The 25,153-nt window shown below is 47.5% G+C and overlaps 1 protein-coding gene across 8 annotated transcripts in view; it reads left to right on the forward strand.

The window, feature by feature from the left end:
- The first annotated feature begins 8,809 nt into the window (after positions 1–8,809).
- The window catches only part of FAN1 (FANCD2 and FANCI associated nuclease 1), a 44,885-nt gene continuing 28,541 nt past the window's right edge, over positions 8,810–25,153 (forward strand). For 5 of the 8 annotated variants that reach the window (XR_746514.3, XR_012517864.1, XM_074400127.1 and 2 more), the window contains exons 1-5: positions 14,127–14,582; positions 14,757–16,142; positions 18,518–18,658; positions 21,000–21,201; positions 24,799–25,032. Coding sequence is in view for 6 of the 8 variants with exons in the window: in XM_074400127.1 (XP_074256228.1) it covers positions 14,909–16,142; positions 18,518–18,658; positions 21,000–21,201; positions 24,799–25,032 (1,811 nt within the window). In the remaining 2 variants the exon portion in view is untranslated. Of the gene's footprint in view, positions 8,940–14,125; positions 14,583–14,756; positions 16,143–18,517; positions 18,659–20,999; positions 21,202–24,798; positions 25,033–25,153 lie in introns of those variants that run through there. The other 3 variants (XM_010351262.3, XM_074400125.1, XM_010351261.3) reach the window with 3 other exon arrangements.

Here is a 25,153-nt window from a genome sequence, read left to right on the forward strand (position 1 = left end):
AACCCCACTTCCCTCCCCACCCCGAGATGTCCAGAGCAACTAGAGAACGCAAATAGACCAAGGAAAAGGTAAAACACCAGATGGTGGAACCCCAACCCAGCCCCAGGCCCCCCATAACAGCAGGACTGCTGCCAGAGTCTGCCACTCCTGAGCCACACCGGGCTGGCCCCCTGGTGCCTCTGGGCTCCCTGCACCAAAATCTTGTCAGCCAGCCCCACCCCATTAGCAGTCCTGCCCCTGCTCTCGCCAGTCACCCCAGGGTGATTTTGAGCTGGGTGACTCCTGGGACTCCTCACTCCATACTCTGCCCTAACCTCCTGCTGCTCCAGGGTCAACCTCCCTGGGCTCTTCGGGCTGGCATCTCCAAGGACCTGGGTGCCCCAATGCCTGCCCTCACCAGTTTCCCTAGGGTGACTTTGGGCAGGTGACTCCTGGGGCTCCCCACTCTGTACTTGGCCCTCACCTCCTGCTGCCCCATGCCTGGGCTCTTTGGGCTCGTGTTTCCAAGGACCTGGGTCCTGGCTCTGCACCACCTCCATCTCAGAGTGGCAACTCGGGCATCACTGATGTGTTCCCACCACCCCATAGAGGAGTGGGATGTAGTGATGCCACAGTCCCCCTAGGAACTGTCATTACTGCCACTAGACCAGCCTTTGATGTTAAGACCCAGTGTTCTGGCCCTATTTCTGGTTCCTCTGGTAGCAGGAGAGATTTTCAGCTCAAAGAGAAATGGGGATCGTTGGACCTAGGAGTGAAGGTTTCAGACTGCCTTACTCTTTTTAACACAGACATTGACAGTGTGAAAAGCCTACACCTCCCCCATGAGCTCAAAATGTTGACAGTGTCCCTGAGTGGCAATGGGAGAACTGGTTTGGTTTGGTTTTCTCCTAGGCTTCTACTCTCCAGAGACTTTAACATTTTTTCTGAGTTCTCCACCTCATGTTTGAATTCTCCATGGTGCTGGGGCCTGAGTGCCCTTCAGTCAGTGGTTTCTGGAGTGAGATCTGCTTCTCTTCAGTGAACAGATCTTGGGAAAATGAAGTTGACAGCTTGAATCTTCCTCATCTGATCTCAAGCTGGGGTACTTTGAGTGCCGCAGGGTAAATATGGGGCGTCTTTCTGAAGCATCAGTATCCCTTCATTCTCTTGAGAGACACAAAACATTAACGGACTTAGGGATGAGAGTCACCTCGATTTCTAAGAGTATACCAGACTTCGCTCTGAAATGAGGCTTGGGTTGACTTCTTCTGTTACATTCTCAGGTTTAGCAGAAAGGCTGCCTTCTCCCATGAGGATACAGTGATGTAAAAGTTGAAGAGGTACCGGTGCCTTCTTAACACTAGCAGACGTGTGAGGATGTATGACTCTGAACCACACAGTGTACCGTTCCTGCCTCCGTCACATTTGCTTTTCTACCTCTGCCTGTGGTTTTGGTTTGTGGCAGCTGCTGATTTGTGGCAAAATCCCAGAGGTCGGAGTCAGAAGACTGAGTTTAAGTTCCGTTACTGCCTTGGTTTTAGCCACAGTATCAGTCCCTCTCAGTCACTGATTGAGACAACACCTCGTACAGTTGTTGGTGGCATTAAATCAGATGCTCTGTAAGATTATTTTGTAAAACCTGTGAAGCAGGGGCCGGATGCAGTGGCTCACGCCTGTAATCCCAGCACTTTGGGAGGCCAAGGCGGGCAGATCATGAGGTCAAGAGATCGAGACCATCCTGGCCAACATGATGAAACTCGGTGTCTGCGAAAACCAAAAATTAGCTAGGTGCAGTGGCACGCACCTGTAGTCCCAGCTAAGGAGGCTGAGGCAGGAGAATCACTTGAATCCGGGGGTGGAGGTTGCAGTGAGCCGAGATCACACCACTGCACTCCAGCCTGGTGAAAGAGTGAGACTGTTTCAAGAAAAAAAAAACAAAAACAAAAACAAAATGAAACTGTGAAGTAGGATGTGACTGTGGGGGCTTGTAGTTCTCATGAGTATCACTGCTCTTTTTTTCACAGCTGAGAGAATATCGTCATCAGCACAACAGCCCTGGTATTGGTACAGGAGTAACTGACACCAACAGGCAAATAAATAATGGTGGTGACCCTGAGAGAACTGCTTCTGCTGGCTGCCACTCACCTGATGATGTGAGTCTTGCCTGGCCAGGCTCCAGGGGACAGAGGGTCCAAGGGACAGTAGAGGGTAACTGTTAAAAAGGGTAACTGTTAAGTAGAGGGTAACTGCCGGGTACTGGTTTAGAATCCTGGGTTTAAAGCCTATTGCTAGATCTGCTAGGGATATGATCTAGGGCACAAAAAGAAAAGAAAAACAAAGGAGACCATGGGCATGCCTTGGGAACGTGCCAGGCGTGACTGAGAGCGAGGAGGTGTTGCTGTGGAGTAGTCACTGCAGCTGTTGTTCATGTCGGCCGGCGGCTGCTCTGTCTGCTGCATCCTGACTTAACCTTTCTGTATTTGCAGTGCAACGGGGAATTAACAAAGGAGAGGGACGGCCCGAGTCTGAAACTGTGCAGGAACACGTAGGACCGGGGAAGGTAGGATGGGAAGTCTGGGGGCCCTTAGCGTGGGTGGAGTGCTGGGAGGTGGGTACAGATGAGCATGGTGAGGGGGTCATAGAGGTTTGCATGTGTGCCCAGCAAAGCTCTAGTGCCGGCTGTGCCACTGACTCATGGGGTAGCCTCGGGCAACTCATGTCTTCTCTCTGGCCTGCCACCTATGACTTTTAATTCCTGGGGTCCCTTCCAATGCCACAGTTCTGTGGTGGTTGTGGGGTGAGGGTAGAGGGTTGATGAGCAAAGTGGTCCTTTCTTTTCTGCATTCAGGCCTTTCTCTACCGCCTCTGGCCATAGTATAATCAATGAGCTGCAGAGGAAGAACACAGAACTCGAAGAAAAACTTAGACTCCTACAGTCTGAAAAGTCCAGCGTCCAGCTCCATGTGCAGGAGCTACAAAGAAAGCTGGCTAGGGCCAAGCTTCTGCTTCCACAGGTGAGAGTCTGCAACCCTGGGGGTTGCGGGAGCCCATCCATCTGGGGCCATGGTCTAGGGATCATGCCGGGTATGGGGAGGCTGCAGCCCAGAGCTGGAAAATCTGGGTCCTGGTGCTGGTCCTGCCATAGAACCCTCTAGAGTGTGCTAAAAATCTACAAATTGTGGCCCTGCCTGGGGAATCAGAATCTCAGGGTTAGGACTTAGAAAAAAATTTTTGTAAAGCATCATGGATGAAAACCATTATCTTGTAGATGACATTTCTGTGGCAGCTCATGAGTCTATTTCTTTTTGAAGTTCAAACCAACACTTTCACTATTCCAGGTGCAGCTACAGGAGGAGATCGAGAACCCGAAGCAGGAGCTTCACAGGCTGAAAGGAGAGCTCCAAGAACAACTGGATGAAAATAATCGCTGGGAATGCCTCTACCAGGAGCAGGAGGAGAAGATCTGGAAGGAGGAGGAGAAGATACAGGAGTGGGAGCAGAAAATACGGGAGCAGGAAGAAAAGATGCAGCAGCAGGAGGAGGAGATGCGGGAGGAAAAAAAGAGGCTCTGGGATGAGAAGGAGCTGCTGAGGGAGCAGGAGGAGCAGATGGAGAAGCAGGAGGCGATGATGCAGGAAGAGAAGCAGCTAAGGGAGCAGATGTGGGAGAAGGAGAGGAGGCGGAAGCAAGAGGAGCAGATGAGAGAGCAGGAGGACATGACGTGGCTCAAGGAGAAGATGGGGGAGGAGGAGACGATGTGAGAATGGGAGAAGACTATGCGGGAGCAGAATTGTTGTAAAATACGGGCTGGGTGCGGTGTCTCATGCCTGTCATCCCAGCACTTTGGGAGGCTGAGGCAGGCAGATCAAGAGATTGAGACCATCCTGGCCAATATTGTGAAATCCTGTCTCTAAAAAAGTACAAAAATTATCGGTGTGGTGGCGCGTGCCTGTAGTCCCAGCTACTTGGGAGGCTTACGCAGGAGAATCATTTGAACCAGGGAGACAGAGATTGCAGTCAGCCAAGATCACGTCACTGTACTCCAGCCTGGTGACATAGTGACACTTTGTCTCAAAAAATAAAAATAATAAAATCTTTTAAAATTTAAAACATATTCAGTCAAATGCCTAGATCTGAAGTGTACATTTTTATGAGTTTTGACAAATGCATTACTCATGTAACTCACTTCCTTTCAAGATACGGAATATTTCTATCATCCAGAAAGTTCTGTGCTTTAATCCTGTCCTGCACTCCCCCGGCAGCTGCTGCACGTGCTGAGGACATTGGGACAGGACTCTGGCTTCCCCAACAGAGCTGTTTTCACAAGCCTGCTTGCCTTCCCCAGCACTAAATCCCTGCTTGCTCTCTCAAACTTGCCATTTTAAAACTGGTTCTACCTATAACCCTCCCTCATCAATTCATTAGATAAACAAACCCTGAAAAACAAACACTCCTTCCCGGCCCAGCATCCCACAGCCTAATGCTCACTGTATACCCAAGCTTTCAGAAATACAACTCAACTCGCAGGGGTGGGGCCTGGCGGCTGCATCCCCTCCTCCTCCTGATGGCTTCCACCAGCCTACAGGGCCCACAGACCAGATCTGGCCAGGCAGCCTGAGCCTGGAGGTGCAGCGGAGCCTCCTGCTCCTTCACCCTCACTAGGGTGGCAGCTGCCTGGCAGCAGCTGGGCTCCCTCCTTAAGCCAGAAGCCCTTGGCGAGACACTGACACTCAGACCCCGGCCTGGGGGAGCCCGGCTGAAGGCCACCTGCCTTCCTGTCTGACCGTGGCGAGAGGGAGCTGAGTGTACACAGCTCTACTGCCCGCCCCAAACGTCAGCTGTGCTTCCTCCCAGGAGAGGGAGCTGCTCATTAATTTGGCCAAAGCCTTCTTGAGGGCTGTAGTTTGACAGGCTGGGTGTGTATGGGCCCACTGTGCTACAGAGAGGCTGGTGTGTCAGAAGGCAGCCACCTGGCCAGAGCAGGGTCAGCCTCCTTGGTGACCTCCTTCTCCCTTCTGGACACAGATCCTGCACTCTCCCCATATCAGTGCTCCCCTCAGAACTGCGTCCGGGGGTGGGGTTCTAACCCTGTGGGTGGGGACATTGTGTTAATTGACAGTGGGCCATGGGTCCCTCGGACATCTCCAACTCAGAGTCATTAGAGAGGAGAAATTCCCTGCACCTCCGCCCTCAGCACCCCACCTCTGCACACACCCACATATGGAGACCCTGACATTGGTCCCTGGGAGTGCTGCCGTCTGCGCGTCCGTTTCATGCCTGCAGCAGCCACGCCCACCGTCCAGACCCTCACCTACCTGTCTCAGTAGGCGCTGCGCTGCCTCTGGTCCTGCCCCTACACCTGGGCCTCTGTATCCATCCGTTTCCCCAGTCTTTTTCCCCGACAAGTTGGGAGCCTGTAAGGTCACGTGTTGCAAGCTGGAGGACAGCATAAGGTGGGGCTGTGAGGATGAGAAGCTGATGGTCGTGCTGGAGACTCAGCTGAGCGGAGTCCGTGCAGGCCCATTGGCTGCCCACCCAGTGGCCATCCCGCTCCCACCCTCATTTCTTCTTTGTTAATAAAACCATGACTTCATTAAATATTGGACACTTACAAGCTTCATGGACTGTCCTGCCGTCTCCCTGCCATGTATCGGTAAGTCTAAGTCAACTCTGGTCATTTCATTCCTCTGGACAATGATTGCTTAGGGCTTGGGCATGAGCTGCCTCTTCGCCTGTCGGCCACAGCTGCCCTCTGCACCTACCACGCTGATGCGCTGGGCGAGGGAGAGCTCCATCTCAATGGAGCCGAGCTGTGAGGAGCTGATGGCTGGGAAGGTCAGGTGGTGGTAACAGGTTTTGTTCAGAAGGTTGTCCATCAGTTTCTTGGCTTTGGCCACGTGTCGGTCCCCTGGAAAAACAGACCTGTGTCTATTTTTCCAGGGGACTGCCTGTAAGGTCACCTGTAGGCTCTTCATAGCTGTCACCTGCAACTGACCCCACTGCAGCTGACAGCTACGAAGGGAGTGCCCAGAGGGCCAGGTAGCACAGGTGCCCTGAGGGCTGGCGGAAGCAGTGAAGGTACTGGCAGGCCTGGCTCTCCCTGGGGACTTCAAATGACATTTAAGACACAGCTCACCTCTACCCTCCCATGCCATAGCTCTTTCTCCTTCTCTTCCCTTGAGCAATGAATGGCATGCCACGCTCTACACATCTGGTACAAAACTGAGTGTCTCGTCCTGACCCCTTCCTTGGTTCATCTGAGTCCTCTCTGTCCTCCCATCTCCACCGCTACACCCATGTCCCTACCTCCCCAGCCCTGCCCACCTTCTGATCTCTCCATCCATACTCTGCCCCTGCCATCCATGTACCATACAGTGGCAGGCTGGTCTTTCAGCAGACTGGTTTAGGGCCCTTCACTACTCACAGTTCTGGGAGCTGGAGGTGGAGTTAAGCCTCACATGTGTTGGCTTGGCATTCAGACCTCTTTCCCCCTGGGCACTGGCTCATCCAGAGCGCTCACAGTGCAGGGTAGGAGCCTGTTACTGAAATGTGGGTTTGGTGCAGAACTGGGTATGAGGTGGTGGTTTCCCTAAGAAGAAATGGCTGCGAGGGGATTTTCTGGGTTCAGAGACCTCCGGAGTGCAAGGTTTCTCTGAGACACCAAATAGAGGGGTCCAGTTGGCAGCCTTCTCCTGGTCTGGCACTTCAGGATGGGTTCTCAGTTCAGAGCCACATTCAAGAGGCAGCTTAAATGCAGCCTCCTGCAGGGAACCCCCAGAGCTTCCACAGTCTCAGATCTGCCCCTCTGTATACTCCAGATCTTTTGCCAAGTGGCATTTGGGTCCTCATGTCATCTCCCATATCTGGGAGTAAAGGTGAAGTGCAGGGGCTTGAGCTTGTGTACTCTGGTGGCTTCGGGGAGACTGTCACGTAAAGAGGAGGCGGCTTGGAGAGACTCACAGGAGAGTCAAGGACATGTCAGCAGAGAGCCTGGGAGCAGGAAAAGAGATGAGAGTGAGCGGAGGCCCGTGCCGGGGCAGGGGAGCAGGTGGGAGGATTGGAGAATGAAGGGGCTGGAGAGTGGGGCTGCTGTTGAGGGGCTGCCTGGCTGTCCAGGCTCAGGAGTCGGTTACATCCTCCCGCAAGGGCCAGCTCACCCGGTTGCCCCAAAGCCTTCTTTCTGTGGCTGTGACCAGAGGGTCCAGAGCACAGATGACCCAATTGAGCAGGCTTGAGGCGGACTCGGGTGGGTGCCGGCCGTGGGGAGGAGCCGCCACCCTGCCTACTGCATCCACTTTCCAGCTGGCTGCCTCTCTGCACAGATGCAATATTTCGTGCTTTATGAAACATGCTCCTAGTGCACCTGCTGCCTGCTGCCCCTCCCCAACTGCCCTGGGCTCTCCAGAGGGGGTTCCTGTGGAGGCTAGGCCTGGATTTTGAGCCCTGCTTCTCATACCTGGGGCCCCTCACAGAGGCCAGCTGCTTGAGTACCCTGGAAGCCAGTGTGTAGTCCCACGCTACAGCTGGGTCCCTTCCACAGCCGTTCATAGCTTATCTATTTGGACTGACTGCTCATATCATAGAGAAGGGCGTGTCTTGCCCTAGCTCATCTGGCATGTCTAAAGCAACTGTGGGTGACAATCTGTAGCTCCAATCCCCTAGCCCTGCAACATTAGGGGAGGCTGGACCCCACATCTCTGAAGTCCCGCCAGGCTGGTGCGAGTGGGCTCCCAAGTCCAGGGCTGCTCTGCAGGTGGCTCACAGCACTTTGGGAGGCTGAGGTGAGAGGAACTCTTGAGACTGGCTAACATGGTGACACCCCATCTCTACTAAAAATACAAAAATCATCTACCATAAATACAAAAATCAGCCGGACTTGGTGGCACACGCCTGTAGTCCCAGCTACCCAAGAGGCTGAGGTAAAAGAATTCCTCAAACCTGGCAGGCAGAGGAAGTAGTGAGCCGAGATTGTGCCATTGCATTCCAGTGTGGGTGACACACCAAGACTCCATCTCAAAAAAAAAAGAAAGAAAAAGAATAGTGCAGCAGACACTGTTGGTGCTGTCCCCATGGCCCTTGGTATTGCCAGCCACATACGTGCCAGGGACTGATGCCTTCAAGAGCACCCTCAGTGTATTCATCACGCCTTTTCATTTGCTGTATTATACACACACACGTGTATCTATATTCCGAGGCGGAGTTTCGCTCTTGCTGCCCAGGCTGGAGTGCAATGGCGCCATCTCGGCTCACCACAACCTCCGCATCCCAGGTTCAAGTGATTCTCCTGCCTCAGCCTCGGTCCGTGCGCCCGGCCCCACGGCGACCTTCAGTGGCCCCCGGTATTCACCTAAGGCGGCCACCGCATTCAGTGACAGCAAGCGGCTGCAAGCGTGCGGTCTCTCCTGCATCCCCACCAGCCGCGGACCGAGGGAGGTGGGAGGGTGGGGAGAAGAGGGGCGTGGCGACCTGAAAGGGGGCGTGGTTACCCGGCAGGGGGCGTGGCTAAGGCCGCTGCTTTCCTGGGGCATACAACTCGCTCACTACCTAAAGCGGAAATTGAAAGCCAGGACGCATCACCCCTGGTGGTCCCTGAAAAAAAAAAAAAAACACAAAAACAAACAAACAAAGAAAAACAACGAAGTTTGGAGACAGTTCAAATGCGCTTACGTTGACCGTACCGATTTTTCTTTCCCCGCGCCCACTGCCCACCCGAAAGCGCTGGTAGCTGCCTTTGGCTCCGGCTGGGGGCGAGTCCGGAACCTGTGCGCCGCGGAACTTTAGGCTCTGAGCTCCAAGTTTCGCCAGGCGCATCTTTGCGGAGCGGTTTCCCAGCGGCTGTCTGTCCTTGCCTGCCATGTTTCGTCGGGAGTTGCCGACAGCCTTGGCCCGGCTGGCCTGGACCCTGGAGCGGTGTCTGACGGAGGTGGCAAAGCCAGCTGCGGGCCTGAGCGCTTCCTCCCGTGAGTGCGCAGATCCCGGGCTCCAGGTGCTCCCGGAGTCTCTCGTGTTCGCGGGTTGTCGGCCTCCGGCAAATTGTGAAGCTGGGGGAAACTAAAGGGAAATAGAAATCACTTTTCCGCCCCTTGCAGAGTTCATACTTTCCTAGGCTGTCGACATTTTAAAGAATGGTTAAAATGTTTACAATGTGGATCTCTCAGTTGAATGTTATTGAAATGAAGCTAATCTCAGTTATTAACGCCTGGAAGTTCCTCTTGTGGCTTATTCCGGCCCCCATCCCTCTCCACACATACTGTGTGGTTTCGCCTTCCCAGCTCACAGCAACTACAGACTGAACTTAGTTTGAATTCAGTAGCACACAACTGGAATATCTGCACTGAACAGCTTTTCACAGTTTTTAAAATGTTGGTACTCTCAGCATCGCTAATTCACTGTGTCCAAAATAGAGTAGAAAGTTGGTGTTTCTACCCATCTCTACTCTGCCATCCCGTGAAGTCCTTTCCCCATGCCCCACCACTCAGGCCGTGCCTATTGCAGTAAATGAATGGCACCTCTGACTTTCCAGTTGCTCACACTCAAAACTAGGCTGCTACTTTGATATCTTCATTTTTCTCTATTCTATATCTAATTCCCTAGCAATTCTGTCAGTTCTGTCTCCACACTGTACTCAGCATACTCACTGCTGTACCTCCTGCTTAACTTGTCATCATCCTTTGCCTGGAATGCTGCATCAACTTTCTAATCACTCTCCTTTCCCCCTCCTCCTTCCTCCCTTTCGCCTTCCTTCGTGTAAATCATCATTTCATCCTTCTGCTTAAAATCTTCTCATGTTTTCTTATTACACTTAAATTGGCAAACTCTTCCCCTTGAGCCCAGCAGAATTTGGCTCCCTTCAGTCTCCAGCTTCAGCTTCTGCCTCCTTCACACTCTAGCCATGCTCACTTTTTTGTTCCTCAGGCTTACCAAGCTCAGTTGCATCTTAGAGAATTTGTTCTTGCTATTTCTTCTGCCTGGAATACATGTTTCCCAGTCTTTCAATCTTTATAAGACTGTCTCCGTTATCTGTAGGTTTCCTCTTAGATGTCACATCTAAGAGAGGTTTTCTTTGACCACTATAGGCAAAACAAAAAGTGATTATTGAATAAGCGAATGAATGAATGGAGTGGTATATAATGTGGCAGAGTTGATAATTTTAAGGGTAATTCACTATATATCTCCAAGCAAATAGATTTGTAATGCTTTTCCAGCCTAAAATCTATACAACTGATTCACAGATACTTGGTTGACAGGTTTTATATATCAGTGTGGCTCATCAGCTTATTTGTTATTGGGGCCAGAATCCTTCTACTGCACCAGCTCAGTCTCCTTTGAGGGCTCCTCCTCACTGCCCTGCCTTTTGTTATGGGAATGCTCAGTCTTCTGCCTGTTTAGTTCTCTATCTACAGTCAATCCTTGGTCTCAGATTAATACCATTTAAATGCCAATAACTCCCAAATTTATATTTCCAGCCTGACCTGACTTGCTAATCAGTTCAATAGTTTTCATCCACAAGAATGTCCAACCAGTATCTCAAACTTACACGTCCTAAACGGAACTCATACTCTTTCCCCTCCAGCCTGCCAGTTGCTAGGCCAAAGGCTTCAGAGTTTCCCTTGACTTTTCTTCTCTTGTACCTTACTGCCTTTACCATGAGAAGATCTTGCTGGCTCAGCCTTCTAAATATATTCAGAATATGATGATTTCTTATCAATTGCAATGCAAATACCATGACCCATGCCACCATCATCTCTCCTTGGATTACTGCATCAGCCTTCTGTTTTTCTTGCCCCCTCTCTTCCTTCCCTCCTTGTGTGTCCCAGCTCTGTTTTTTGTGGTTTTGTTTTTGTTTTATTTAGAAGAAGTTTCGCTCTTGTTACCCAGGCTGGAGTGCAGTGGCGCGATCTCGGCTCACTGCAACCTCCATCTCCTGGGTTCAGGCAATTCTCCTGCCTCAGCCTCCTGAGTAGCTGGGATTACAGGCACGCGCCACCATGCCCAGCTAATTTTTTGTATTTTTAGTAGAGACGGGGTTTCACCATATTGACCAGGATGGTCTCGATCTCTTGACCTCGTGATTGACCCGCCTCGGCCTCCCAAAGTGCTGGGATTACAGGCGTGGGCCACCGTTTTCTTTTTTGTTTGTTTGTTTGTTTTTTTAATATAGAGATGAGGTTTCACCATATTAGCCAGGCTGGTTTCAAACTCCTAACCTCAGGTGATCTGCCCACCTCGGCCTCCCAAAATGCTGGGATTATAGGCATGAGCCACCGTGCCCAGCCTTTTTTGTTTCGTTTTGTTTTGTTTTAGAGGGAGTTTTACTCTTATTGCTCAGGCTGGAGTGCAATGGTGCGATCTCAGCTCACTGCAACCTCTTGCCTCCTGGGTTCAAGTGATTCTCCTGCCTCAGCCTCCCAAGTAGCTGGGATTACAGGCCTGGGATTACAGGGTATGCCACCATGCCCAGCTATTTTTATATTTTTAGTAGAGATGGAGTTTCTCCATGTTGGCCAGGCTGGTCTGGAACTCCTGACCTCAGGTGTTCCACCCCCTTTAGCTTCCAAAGTGTTGGGGTTGTAGACATGAGCCACCGCGCCCCGCCCCAGCTCTATTCTTAATGCATCAGGAAAAGGGGTCCTTTTAGAGCTTATGCTACAATATCTTTGTCTCCCCTCCTCTCATCTTACTCAAAGTCTATGCTCAAATTCATACAATGACCTGCGGGGTCCTATATCAGGTCCTGGCTGGATGGCAAGTTAGCCAGCTATTTTTGTAAATAAAGTTTTATTGGAACAAAACCACACTCACATGTTACATATTATCTATGGTTGCTTTTACACCGTAATAGCAGTGTTGCCTAGTTACAATGGAGGCCACTGTCAGGCCTCAAAGTCCAAGTCTGGCCATTATAGCCTTTGTGACCTGCACATACACCTCTGAATGGTCCCCAGGAGCCAGAAAGTCTGAAGTAACCACAAGTAACCAGGTAGCCACAGAAATAAGTGAAACAACCTGTTCCTGCCTCAACTAATTGCTCTTCTCCTGCAAACTGCAACCTTTGTTCCTGTTCAGCCTTTCGAAAATTTCTCCGTGGACATTGAGTTTCTCAAGACCCCCACCCCTATAACTATGTAATTTACCACACCCTCACCTCTGCTTGCAACCCCAACCCCCACCCTTATGCATTCCCGATTGTAACAAATGACCCCTACCCTTGTGATTATGCATCCCTTGATGTCCTTCCCCTCCCTAAAATAGATTACCACCTTTAACCATTTGCCCCAATCTATAAAACCAACTCCTGTCCCACCACCCTCCACTGACTCTTTTCGACTCAGCTAGCTCGAATCTGGGTGAATAAAGAGCCCTGTCGCTCACACAAAGCCTGCTTGGTGGTCTCTTTATGCAAGTGACCTGCCTGATAGCCACATGGTCTCAAAAGCTTCGAACATTTACTACCTGGCCCTTTATAGAACAAATTTGCTAACACTTGCTCTCCATGATCCAGCTCTCTGCTCTCCCTCACTGTTTTCTTCTGCCTCCTTGGTGTTCTTAGAGCCTGCTGGGCAATCTTCTGCCTCAGGGCCCATGTGCTGTTGCTGTTTCCTGGCCTACCGTGGCCTCTCAGTCCACAGCCTTATCTCCTTCAGGCCAATGTCAATCTTCAAATGTCATCTTTTCAGTGAGGCCTTTCCTTACCACTCTTTCAAAATTGTAATCCTCTCACCCTCAAGATTTTTCTGGCTTTTCTTGTCTTCAATTTCACTACATAGTTTACTTTTTAAATTTTATTTTCTCTATCCTCTTCCACCAGAATATGTCCTTCATGGCGACTTCCCCTCCCTCTCATGAAGGATTTCCTCCCGTATTTCAGCATCTAGAATGTTACCTTGAATGAGGTAGGCACTCAATACATTCTAGTTAATAATCAATTCCCCATCTGGGTCCTTATTCTCTTTGGTTTGCTCATTTATTTATACCCTCATTCAATGCGTATGTATGAATAATTACACAATGCTACCCACTAGCCGCTGCTGCAGGCAGCGTCAGATGTTATAGTAAAGGCAACAAACACAACCGCCTGATCTCAAGAAGCTTGCATTCTAGATCATTCGTGGTGGGCTGGGACACGTTGGTGTCAGTGCTTTGGGGCTGATTGTTAAATTTTCAACTGTTAAACACAGCCATTAATAAAAGTTAAATAAATCATATAACTTTACAAATAAATTACATTAAAAACAGAAGTAATAAATACTCAAGACGCATCACTTCCTAATCGCTATATATATATATATATATATATATATATATATATATTTTTTTTTTTTTTTTTTTTTTTTTTTTTTTTGAGACGGAGTTTCGCCCTTGTTACCCAGGCTGGAGTGCAATGGCGCGATCTCGGCTCACCGCAACCTCCGCCTCCTGGGCTCAGGCAATTCTCCTGCCTCAGCCTCCTGAGTAGCTGGGATTACAGGCACGTGCCACCATGCCCAGCTAATTTTTTGCACTTTTAGTAGAGACGGGGTTTCACCACGTTGACCAGGATGGTCTCGATCTCTCGACCTCGTGATCCACCCGCCTCGGCCTCCCAAAGTGCTGGGATTACAGGCTTGAGCCACCGCGCCCGGCCTCCTAATCGCTATATTTTATTTCTTGGTTCTTGATGTTATTACTTCAAGGGTATCAGATAACCGGTGATCAGCACTGTCTTTTGGAAAACCCAGCTCAGTGGTTTTCCAACTGGAACTCCCTCTCGCTGATTCTTAGGAGTCTAAGTAGAGTTCATGTTATCCGCTTGTTGGTTACAGAAGTAGCCTGTCTTTCTCCAGGAGTCTGTTCGCTCGGTTTGGCACTGAACGCTCCCCCAACAAACACGTTTAGATTGCTCCCTTCCCCCGACTGGGGAGAGGAGTATCATCAGAGTGCACAGCCGCAGTGGAGGCGCGCGGGGGCGTGCAGGGGCGCACAGGCGCCTGTCCCTGCCGTTGGGAAAGGAAGGAGGTGCCCGGGTCACCGCTTCGGGGCTGAGTCTGCGTTGGCCACTGGTATGGGAGCCTTTAATGTAGAGAGGAAAGGCGATCGATCACTCGAGCCTCCACTTGCCGAGCCTATGGAAGCGAGACGCGGGGATCGGCTGGGAATGCCTGGAAGCGCCGGCGCGCGGAGCCAGGTGGGAGGTGCGGGGCGGCTGCGCGGCGCTCTGGAACTGCCGGGCGCCGAAGGAGCGTGGACGCCAGGGCACGCGGACCTGGAGGGAGCAGGGCGGGCAGCTCAGGCTTAGTCGCGTGGCCCCAGGTGCGCGGCCTTCGCCCCGCAGCACCCGCGGTGCTGGCCGGGGCCTCGGCTCTGCAGCAGAAGTCGCGGTTGTGACAACCGGCGCGGGCGCAGGTGCCCCGGGTTAGGGCGTTTCGTCTGCGCGGGCCCGTGGGGCCGGCTTCGCCCTGGGCCCCGCGCTGATAGTCTCCGTCTCGCTCCGAAAAAGTCATGTCGTGGTCTTGTAAAGGGTCTGCCCTGAAGTGGTCAAAGTGTTCATGTTTAGAAACGGATAGTTTTCGGCCGTAAAGACGGTCTAGAAGTTATCTCTACGAGTCCGGCTCCGTCATTTTACGGTAAGGGATACTAAGATCGCGTGCAGAGCTGGTGGGAGGGGCTTGGTCTTCTGTCTTAGGCTTAGGGTGGTCTCTTCATCCCAGGAGACCTTGCTCTTCCACGTTTTAGAGATCGCTTTTCCCCTTGCTGAATTCATGACAATATTTTTAATTCATACGTGTTTCATTTTGTAGGAAGAAGAAATTGTCTAGACGAATGACATGAGATCATATGGAATCCCACTTTTGGTGCTTTCAAGTCAAGAAAGTAAAAGTAAACTATTGCGATCTTTCACCTTAAATATCCTGTGTTTTATTGCTCAGAACATCCAGTTTTTATAATATTCATGATGTCAGAAGGGAACCCTGACAGAAAAAAGCCTCGTAGAAGCTTATCAATCAGCAGGAATAAGAAAAAAGCATCTAATTCTATTATTTCGTGCTTTAACAATGCGCCACCTGCCAAACTTGCCTGCCCCGTTTGCAGTAAAATGGTGCCTAGATATGACTTAAACCGGCACCTTGATGAAATGTGTGCTGACAATGACGTTGTTCAAGTTGATCCAGGGCAAGTTGGCTTAATAAATTCTAATGTGTCTGCGGTAGATTTAACCAGTGTTCCTTTAGAAGATGTAACCCCAGAGAAGTCACCACCACCAAAGACAAATGTAACTGCTGGCCAAAGTGATTCAGCAAAAACGGCCGTAAAACAGAAGTCCAGTCCCTACTTTAAAAGTGATGATGACTTGGCGTGCAAAAATCAAGATGAGCTGAGAAATCGTAGTGTGAAAGTCATTTCTTTGGGAAGCCTAGCATCTAAATTGTCCAGAAAATACATGAGGGCTAAAAAATCAGTAGATAAGGATGAAAAATTTGCTGGTTCTAGTCCACAGAGTTCCAGATCCACGGTCATTCAGAGCCTGGTTGATGACTCTTCAGAAACTGAGGACAAGGATCAAATTTTGGAGAACAGTTCTCAAAAAGAAAACATGTTTATATGTGATTCTCTAAAGGAAGAGTGTATTCCCGAACGCATGGTAAGAGGAAATAAAATAATGGAAACTGAAAGCCAAAAGGCTACCCGGGAATGTGAGAAATCAGCCCTCACCCCTGGCTTCTCAGATAATGCGCTCATGGTATTTTCACCAGATTTCACTCTTGGGAATACATTGAAGTCTACTTCACAGGACAGTCTTGTAAAGCAAGAGTGTATCACAGGAGTGGTTGGACAAGGTGAAGCGTGTAGTTGTGAAGAAGTAAAAATGACTGTTGCCTCAGAAGGTAAAATACAGCTGTCAGATTCAGAGGCAAAATCTCAGAGTTCTGCAGATGATGTTTCTGCATGGAGTGACATCCAAGAGGCTCCTCGGCAGGGTGACAGTGGCTTAAACAGTGATATCTCTGGTAGCATTCCTTTGGAGCAGGGGTCAAGCTGTGATGGTCCTGATCAAACAACCAGTCATCCTTACTACCTTCGGAGTTTCCTTGTGGTGCTGAAAACCGTGCTTGAGAATGAAGATGATATGATGCTCTTTGATGAGCAGGAGAAGGGGATTATAACTAAGTTTTATCAGTTATCAGGTATCTTAAGCATGTTTTCAAGTTTTGGTTCCCCATTTGCTGCTCTGATTTGGGCATGATGTGATGGGCAGTAATCTAGTGACCACAAGGAGTCACTGTGGTGTAGCGAGTACTCTGTGGGAGTGTTCATGGGAATCAGAGCATACTCCAAGGTTTTATTGGGAGGGATGCATGGAAAAGAGACTATTTGGGGCCAGGTGATGTTTACTCTTGCTGAACTTTGGTTACATTGGAAGCAGCTGTTTTTCTTTTATAGGTATATTTGACAATTATAAAATAACCTTTTCCAGATTAAAAAAAATACAGTGCAACTTAGAAAAGGGTACTTTGCATTTTTAGCACTAATCAGGCTTCTTGTTAAGTTGTTTTGTTCCTCAAAGATGAAAGTAGAATAAAATAAAATACAGGAAAAAAGAAACAAACCAAGCTGAGGCTTATATTCTTTCTCCCAAAAACATTTTAGACTCATTTTAGACTGTGCCTTTTAAAGACAGGATGTGGAGGAAATGGAAACGTTCAAGTTGAAATTGGTACATTTAAAAATATTAGTCTATGCCTCAAGTCCTTGGCAGCCAGTGGTGGCTCCAAGCCAACAGTCAGGTTTGTAGTAAAAAGCCACCCTTGTGTCCTTGCAGTGTTATTACAGGGGGCCATGATGGGTCTGTGGAACTGAGTGTCTAAGGATAGGAAAAAACTTACTTGATGGCCACCCTGTCCTTCAGTAAAATACAGCCATGCCCAACTCTTCAGTAGATAAAAAACCAAAAAATCCTGAACATTACTGTTAATGCTTAAGAGAAGGATTTCTGTTTTAAATTTGCATGGTGGAATTATGGTATTCCTTGTGTTACTTTTTAACATGTGAGTAGTATTGCTTCTCTGGGCACAGCTGTGTGTAGAATCCACTTCCATCTTCTTTGCTGTTCTCATCGGAAGATGAACATGATAGCACATTGGTTCTTCTATCCAAACTAGTCACAGATCTTTGGTTGGGCGCTGATTGCATCCATGCCAGTATTTCCGTGATTGGTGGCTCTGTGCTTCCATATAATTGAGAAATACGAACAGTTTTCCTAGTTGCAAGTTCTGCGTCTGCTTGTGTCTTACACTCCATGGAGAATCGTGTTCAATCTGTTGGTGTGTAGAAATAATTATTGGTGATTGTTTTTGCCTTTTTATTTTTGTATTTTTAAGTTCTTTTAGAGACAGGATTTCTGTCACCCAGGCTGGAGCACAATGGCATAATTATAGCTTACTGTAACCTTGAACTCTTGGTCCCAAGCGATCCTCCTGCTTCAGCCTTTCAAAGTGCTGAGATTACAAGTGTGAGCCACAGGCTGGGCGTGGTAAAACCCGTTCTCTACTAAAAACACAAAAATTTGCTGGGCATGATCGTGGGCGCCTATAATCCCAGCTACTTGGGAGGCTGAGACAAAAGAATTGCTGGAACCCGGGAGGTAGAAGTTGCAGTTAGTGAAACTCAGTCTCAAAAAAAAAAAAAAAAAAAGAAAGCCTGAGCCATTATGCCAGGTCAATTTGGCCTTTTTAAAGAAAAAAGGAAAATAAATGTTGGAAATATTGAAAATACAATTATGCCATTTTAGAATTGGCTGAAATTTAAAGATAATCTGGGTAATAGAGAGATTGAGGCCAAATAAGTTAATTAAGAAGCTTGGCCAAGATTACTGGGTTAGCTGTGATTATCCTACTAAAGCTAGACATTTTTTGGGGGGGAAATTATTTTCAGATTATTTCAATCAAATTAGAATAATGCATATTAACTAAAAGCAGAGAATTAAATAATTCTGGGTAGGGCCTCTTCTGGTAGGGAGTAGAAATGTTGATGGCCAGAAAATGGGGAAAGTGATTTTAGAAGTTTTAAAATGACCAATTGTTATCAAATTTTTTTTTTTTTTTTTTTTTTTTTTTTGAGATGGAGTTTCGCTCTTGTTACCCAGGCTGGAGTGCAATGGCGCGATCTCGGCTCACCGCAACCTCCGCCTCCCGGGTTCAGGCAATTCTCCTGCCTCAGCCTCCTGAGTAGCTGGGATTACAGGCACGCGCCACCATGCCCAGCTAATTTTTTGTATTTTTAGTAGAGATGGGGTTTCACCATGTTGACCAGGATGGTCTGGATCTCTTGACCTCGTGATCCACCCGCCTTGGCCTCCCTAAGTGTTGGGATTACAGGCTTGAGCCACCTTACCTGGCCTGTTACCAAATTTTTAAATGTACTTTCAAAATGGTTTATACCATAAAATGATGGCCTTATACATATGGTAAGCATATGTGTGTTTCCAAATAGTACATTTATTCACTTTAGGTTAAAAAGGTAAATGTAGTGTTTTTCACCATTTTTCTTAACTTTATTGCAGCTACTGGTCAGAAGTTATATGTAAGGCTCTTTCAACGTAAATTAAGCTGGATTAAGATGACTAAATTAGAATACGAAGAGATTGCCTCAGACTTAACACCTGTGATTGAAGAATTGCAGCATACAGGCTTTCTACAGACAGGTATGACTAGTAGAAGGAAGTGTGAAATGAAAATATGATTTGAAGAGCTGAGCTTCTGCAGAATGGTGGCAGTGTTAGTATGGTGCCCTCTCCTGGGTGGCGCCTGGTAACTTAACTGTTTTTTAATTGAATTTTTACTCTTAGAACAACAAATTGTTCATGTGCTGCTAAAGCCATTCTTAGCTTGAGTTAAGAATAATGAAAGATTGTCTGCTGCTGTTTTCTTGACTGTGACAGATTTAGATTGAAAGTCACCTGGGGATAGACATGGGTGTGTGCCACAGAAGAAATAACACCCCTTCTTGGTGCCCTCCTTCCAGCAAGAACTTGACTTACCTTGCTCAGGGTCCTCATCTTTATTATAGAGTAAAGCTGGTTGTCTGAAACCAGTATGGCCTCTAAAAACTTCATCTGCTGCACATGCGCACACTTACAGCTCTTTGATGATGTTGATTGCCTGAAGCATTGTTGAATTGCTTTAAGCCTCTGTGAAGACTAAGGAGAATCTGTCTCCTGCAGTGATACCCTTCCTTATCAGTAGCATTCGTTAAGTACCTACCCATGTATTGGGTACAAAATTGTTCTGTATTAGAAAAGGGAAATGTGAGCCTTAGGTTCAAGTTACTGACATTTTAGACCAAAATAAGCAAATCAGCCAGATGGTTTCTTTGGGGCAGCTTGTTGTGGGGAGCAGTAAGTGGAGATGAAGCGAAGTAAGCAGGAAGTATTGAAGGGTGATTGTTAGGGTGGGGCTGGATGGGGTGGGCTGGGGAAGGTTTTGGGAGAGGCATAAAGCTCAGTGTAGGAGCTTAGCTGTGGATGACTGGTGGTGGGACAGAGGACATGCTGCAGAGCAGTGCTTCCCACACATCAGTGCCAGCAGGGTCACCTGGGAGCTTGGCTCAGTCCTCACCTGACTAGGAAAATCTGGTGCAGATTCCGTAAATTCATATGTGTGACAGGCATGCCAGGTGATTCCTGCAGGTGAATCTTGACTTACTTCAAATGAGCAACAAAACCAGGATCCTGGTGCTCACTGTAGCACTCAGTTAAGTGCAAGTCCTACCCGTGCTCCAGCCCCATGAGACCTGGCCCTGGCTGTCCCCGTCACTCTCTGCCACGGCCACCCATCCCTCAGCATTCTTCACCAGGATGCGTGCACTCCTGTCTCGAAGCCTCGGAATGACTTTCCCCTCCAGCCAGGTCAGTTTCCACCACATAGCCACACAGCATATTCCTCGTTTCCTTCACCTCTGCGTGGTGTTGTGTCATTGCAGGTTTGCCTGACTGCACTGTGGGAAATACAGCAAGCCTCCTGCCAGCTTCAGTTTGCCTCCCCAAGTTGTGATTTTCTTTAGAGAGGTTATTACCACCTGATACCTTTGCCTATTCATTTAACTATTATGCTGGGAGGTTAGCTCCTGTGGATGGGATTTCTTTCACTAGCATGATGCCGGGGCTTTAGAACGTTAACCAGGCACACAGTGTACACCCAATAAATAATTTGTTGAATGAAGGAAGGAGGTGCTGCCCTAAACTGTGAAGCCTTGACAGTAAAGACCTGTGAGGTCTGACTGAGCTGATTTCCTACGTGAAGGTTGGTGTCGGGGGCCCACAGAAGCAGAACAGGCTCATGAATGCTGAATGAGCAGGAGAGGCTTGTGGCAGAAGAGGGCTGATGATCAGTTCATTCTGACCTGGTTTGAGAGGTCCTGTTTTGTAGGGGTTTTGTGACGAGAAAGGCAGGGAATATATATTCCAAACAAGTGTTGGGAGGCCCAAACCATAATGGCTATCCATGTGTGTCTTTATTTCCTTTACATTTCAGTGAGAAATTCTATTATTTGATTATTATTTTTTTTTGAGATAGTGACTCACTCTGTTGCCCAGGCTGGAGTGCAGTGGCACAGTCTTGGCTCATGCAACCTCCACCTCCCAGCTTCAAGCGATTCTCCTGCCTCAGCCTCCTGAGTAGCTGGGATTACAGGCATTGCCACCACACCTGGCTAATTTTTGTATTTTTAGTAGAGACGACGTTTCGCCATGTTGGTCAGGCTGGTCTTGATCTCCTGGGACCTTATGATCCGCCCGCCTTGGCCTCCCAAAGTGCTGGGATTACAGGAGTGAGCTACCACACCCGTTCTTGGTAACTTTTAGGAGATGTGATAGTAGCATTATGAATACATTAATAATACCATGTTGTTAATTCCACATTTAATGTTTGGTTTGGCCAGCTAATTAAAATTTTCTAAGTAGAATTTCATTTTATCTTCATCCAACTGAGATAAATAAAGCTAGCAAATGGTAAAATTTTAAAAACCTTTTTTTTTAACCATTTCAGAATCTGAGTTGCAAGAACTCTCTGAAGTGCTTGAACTCCTTTCTGCTCCTGAACTAAAATCCCTGGCCAAGACCTTCCACTTGGTGAATCCCAATGGACAGAAACAGCAGCTGGTGGACAGCTTTCTCAGATTGGCCAAACAGCGTTCAGTCTGCACTTGGGGCAAGAATACGCCTGGAATTGGTGCAGTGATTTTAAAAAGGTTTTGTTGGCTATCATTATAGTAAAAAATTTTAAAATGTTGATAGCACATAACAACTTATAATGGATTGTATATGTGATTGAACTGTAATTGTATATTTCAGTTGCAGTTAGATTTGAGAAGGCTGAAACAGCCTTAATTGTGATAGCCTGGATTCTTTCTTGGGTTATATTCAACATTTTTGTTATAACACTGTACTGATTTCCAGGACCAAGAAAAATCGAAAGGCAATAGGCCTTTGGTAAATTCTAGTATTTTATTTTCCAAGAAAAATACAGTTTTAGATGATTCTCACAGGATTTTAGACTATTCAGTCACATTTTTATTTTAGTAAACTTTTTGCTTACTAAACAAAGTATAATCAGGCGGTCTTAATGTGCAAATTTTCCTGAGTTTAAACACAGCAGTTTACCAAAACTTTTGGTGGTTTCTTTTGTCCTTGAGAAGCCCTTGAACTAATTTGAAAATTACACAAACTTTTAGAATTGATTTCTTTTGCCCATGTTATTTATGTAATCAAACTATATCAACTTTAGTCTGGGAATTCACTACTCTGGAATCATTGAGGATGAAATGAGAGGATGCTTTTGAAAACACTTTAAAATGAAGTTACTTATTTTATCTATTTATTTTGTATAATTCAATTGTTATGAGCCCATCCTTGTTGGGGAGGTAATATAAATACGAATTTTTAATAAAACACAGGTATAGTAACGTAGACATTAAGAAATACATCAATACCTACACTTCAAAAAAGTTTGTATTGTAGATTTTTAAAAAATACTTTACGGCCGGGCGCGGTGGCTCACGCCTATAATCCCAGCCCTTTGGGAGGCCGAGGCGGGTGGATCACGAGGTCAAGAGATTGAGACCATCTTGGTCAACAAGGTGAAACCCCATCTCTACTAAAAATACAAAAATTAGCCGGGCGTGGTGGTGCACGCCTGTAGTCACAGCTACTCGGGAGGCTGAGGCAGGAGAATTGCTTGAACCCAGGTGGCGGAGGTTGTGGTGAGCCGAGATCGTGCCATTGCACTCCAGCCTGGGTGACAACAGTGAAACTCCGTCTCAAAAAAAAAAAAAAAAAAAAAAAATTACTTATTTGTGATTAACTGACTTGAGAAGTATGGATCCTTATCCATGGGATATGTTAAATGTCTTCTAAGTCCTTTGTCTAATTTTATTTCTTAAGTATTTGATGTTAACCTTATATGTAACATTTTGTGGGCAAGTAAACATTAAAATTAGCAGCCCTCTGACTGGGCATGGTGGCTCATACCTGTAATCCCAGCACATCGAGAGACCGAGGCAGGCAGATCATGTGGTCAGGAATTAGAGACCAGCCTGGCCAATATGGTGAAACCCCATCTCTACTAAAAATACAAAAATTAGCCGGGTGTGGTGGTGTGCGTCTGTAATTCCAGCTACTCAGGAGGCTGAAACAGGAGAATCACCTGAACCCAGGAGATGGAGGTTGCATTGAGCTGAGATTGTGCCACTGCACTCCAGCCTGACTCCATCTCAAAAAAAAAAAAAAAAAAAAAAAATTAGCAGCCCTCTCTTGGTATATGCACTTAGCATAGAACAGAAAAAATTAATAAGATGAACATATTTTGTCATTGACTTTGGACTTGTAGGGAAACAGAATCCTCAACGCGGTTTTAATTCTAGTAAAAACCACTGTCAAGTTTGTCCTTGATTTCTTCATTTTGATGTAAAGCCCAGCAGTGGAATTTCAGAGTCCCTGGCAGCCCCATGTCAGGGCAGTGCCTGGTGCTCTTACTCTGGTGTTATCTTAAAGAAACAGAAAAAAGGCACATATTACAGAAAAAGGCACATTATCTACGCTTTCTTAATCCTTGCAGGAGTCACTACCGTTTTCTGCATTTCATGCTTGTCCACTGGGGGCATCCCTGGGACTCTGCATGGAGGTAGATGAAGTGGGCACTTTGGGGCACTCTGTAGAAGAGTGGCTGTCAGTTCAGTGGTGGTATGATAGGAATCCCACCCCTTCCCCTTCAACTCCGTGATGGTAGCACTCATCTCTCCCACGCCCTCAGGGATACAGTGCTGCTTTGGCTTAATAGCTTCTGCACCAGGAGGGTGTGACATCTTTCACTAGGCCAGTGATTCTCAACTGGGGGCATCTGGCATCATTTGGAGACATTTTTGGTTGTCAGTACTGGAGGTGGTGATACTGATGGCTTCTAGTGAATAGAGGCCAGGGACACTACTGAGCATCCTACAATTTACAGGACAGCCCCTGACAACCAATAATTATTTGGCCTAAATGTCAATAGTGCTGAAGCTGAAAAACCCTGCTTTCGATGGTGTCTAAGCTGCTAGAGTCAGAGGGCCCATGTGATCCTGGATTTAATTCAGACCTCGAAGCCCACCTTGCAGACATCAGAGTTGAACTGAATTCACTCCAATATTGACCTGGAATAGAGATGCTGCTGGACTACTCTATACACTAGAGCAGGGGTCTCCAAGACCCAGGCTGCAGACTGGTAACTGCCCATTGCCTGTTAGGAACTGGGTGGCATAGCAGGAGGTGAGCAGCATGCCAGCGGGCATGACTGCCTGGGCTCTGCCTCCTGTCAGATCAGCAGTGGCATTAGATTCTCGCAGGAGCATGAACCCAATTGTGCATTGCGCTTGTGAGGGATCTAGGTTGGGCATTCCTTACGAAAATCTATTGCCTGATATCTGAGGTGAAACGGTTTCAACCCAAAGCACCTCCCCCAAACCCAGTCCATGGAAAAATTCTTTTCCATGAAATCACTCTTGGTGGCAAAATTGTTGACTGCTGCACTAGAGAACAGCACCAGACTTTGGTGTATACATTTGTACCATGCCTTGGTGTACAGAATCTGATGTTTTACCCAGAGCCTATGATCATGACATTTTAAACAAACACCATTATTTAATCTAAATCATCACTTGAATCAAAAATTGAGAATTTCTTAATGTTGACCAGGCAATACTTTTTTTTTTTTTTTGAGACGGAGTTTCGCTCTCGTTACCCAGGCTGGAGTGCTATTGCGTGATCTCGGCTCACCGCAACCTCCGCCTCCTGGGTTCAGGCAATTCTCCTGCCTCAGCCTCCTGAGTAGCTGGGATTACAGGCACGCGCCACCACGCCCAGCTAATTTTTTGTATTTTTAGTAGAGATGGGGTTTCACCATGTTAACCAGGATGGTCTTGATCTCCTGACCTCGTGATCCACCTGCCTCGGCCTCCCAAAGTGCTGGGATTATAGGCGTGAGCCACTGCGCCCGGCTCAGGCAATACTTTTATGAAAGTTTTCCTCGTATTTGAAGTGCTCATGACCAGGGTAAACCCCATCCTACTCTACGGCCGAGGAAGGAAGCACTTTTATGGAGCCAAACCATGTGTGGAACCATTTGGAGATGTATATTCATTTACTCCCGTGTATCCCTGGGTGAGCTCTGCACCCCAGAGCAGTTCAGTAATGCTCCAGTGTTTAAAATAGTGAATGTCATTTCTCTTTATTTTAGATGAAAATAATTTGTAAAATCTGACGTCCAAATGCTTAAAAAGCTAAAAGGTATTCTACGTTTGTACGTTTTTCAGAGCTAAAGCCTTGGCTGGACAGTCAGTACGAATCTGTAAAGGCCCCAGGGCTGTGTTTTCCCGGATCTTGCTGCTGTTTTCATTGACTGACTCGATGGAAGATGAAGATGCTGCTTGTGGAGGTCAGGGACAGCTTTCAACGGTCCTGTTGGTCAACCTCGGCCGAATGGAGTTTCCTAGTTACACCATTAATCGGAAAACCCAAATCTTCCAAGACAGAGATGATCTTATTAGGTGAGATGATGTTAGCTCACTATGATATCTATGTGTTTATTTCACAATTTAGTAAAAGCTTTTGTTTTTTCCCAGCCAAAATAGAAACATTAAGTCCATAGCCAAAACAGTTTTTAATCTT

The sequence above is a fragment of the Saimiri boliviensis genome, chromosome 5, assembly GCF_048565385.1.
Source record: "Saimiri boliviensis isolate mSaiBol1 chromosome 5, mSaiBol1.pri, whole genome shotgun sequence".
In the NCBI taxonomy this organism is placed as follows: domain Eukaryota; kingdom Metazoa; phylum Chordata; class Mammalia; order Primates; family Cebidae; genus Saimiri; species Saimiri boliviensis.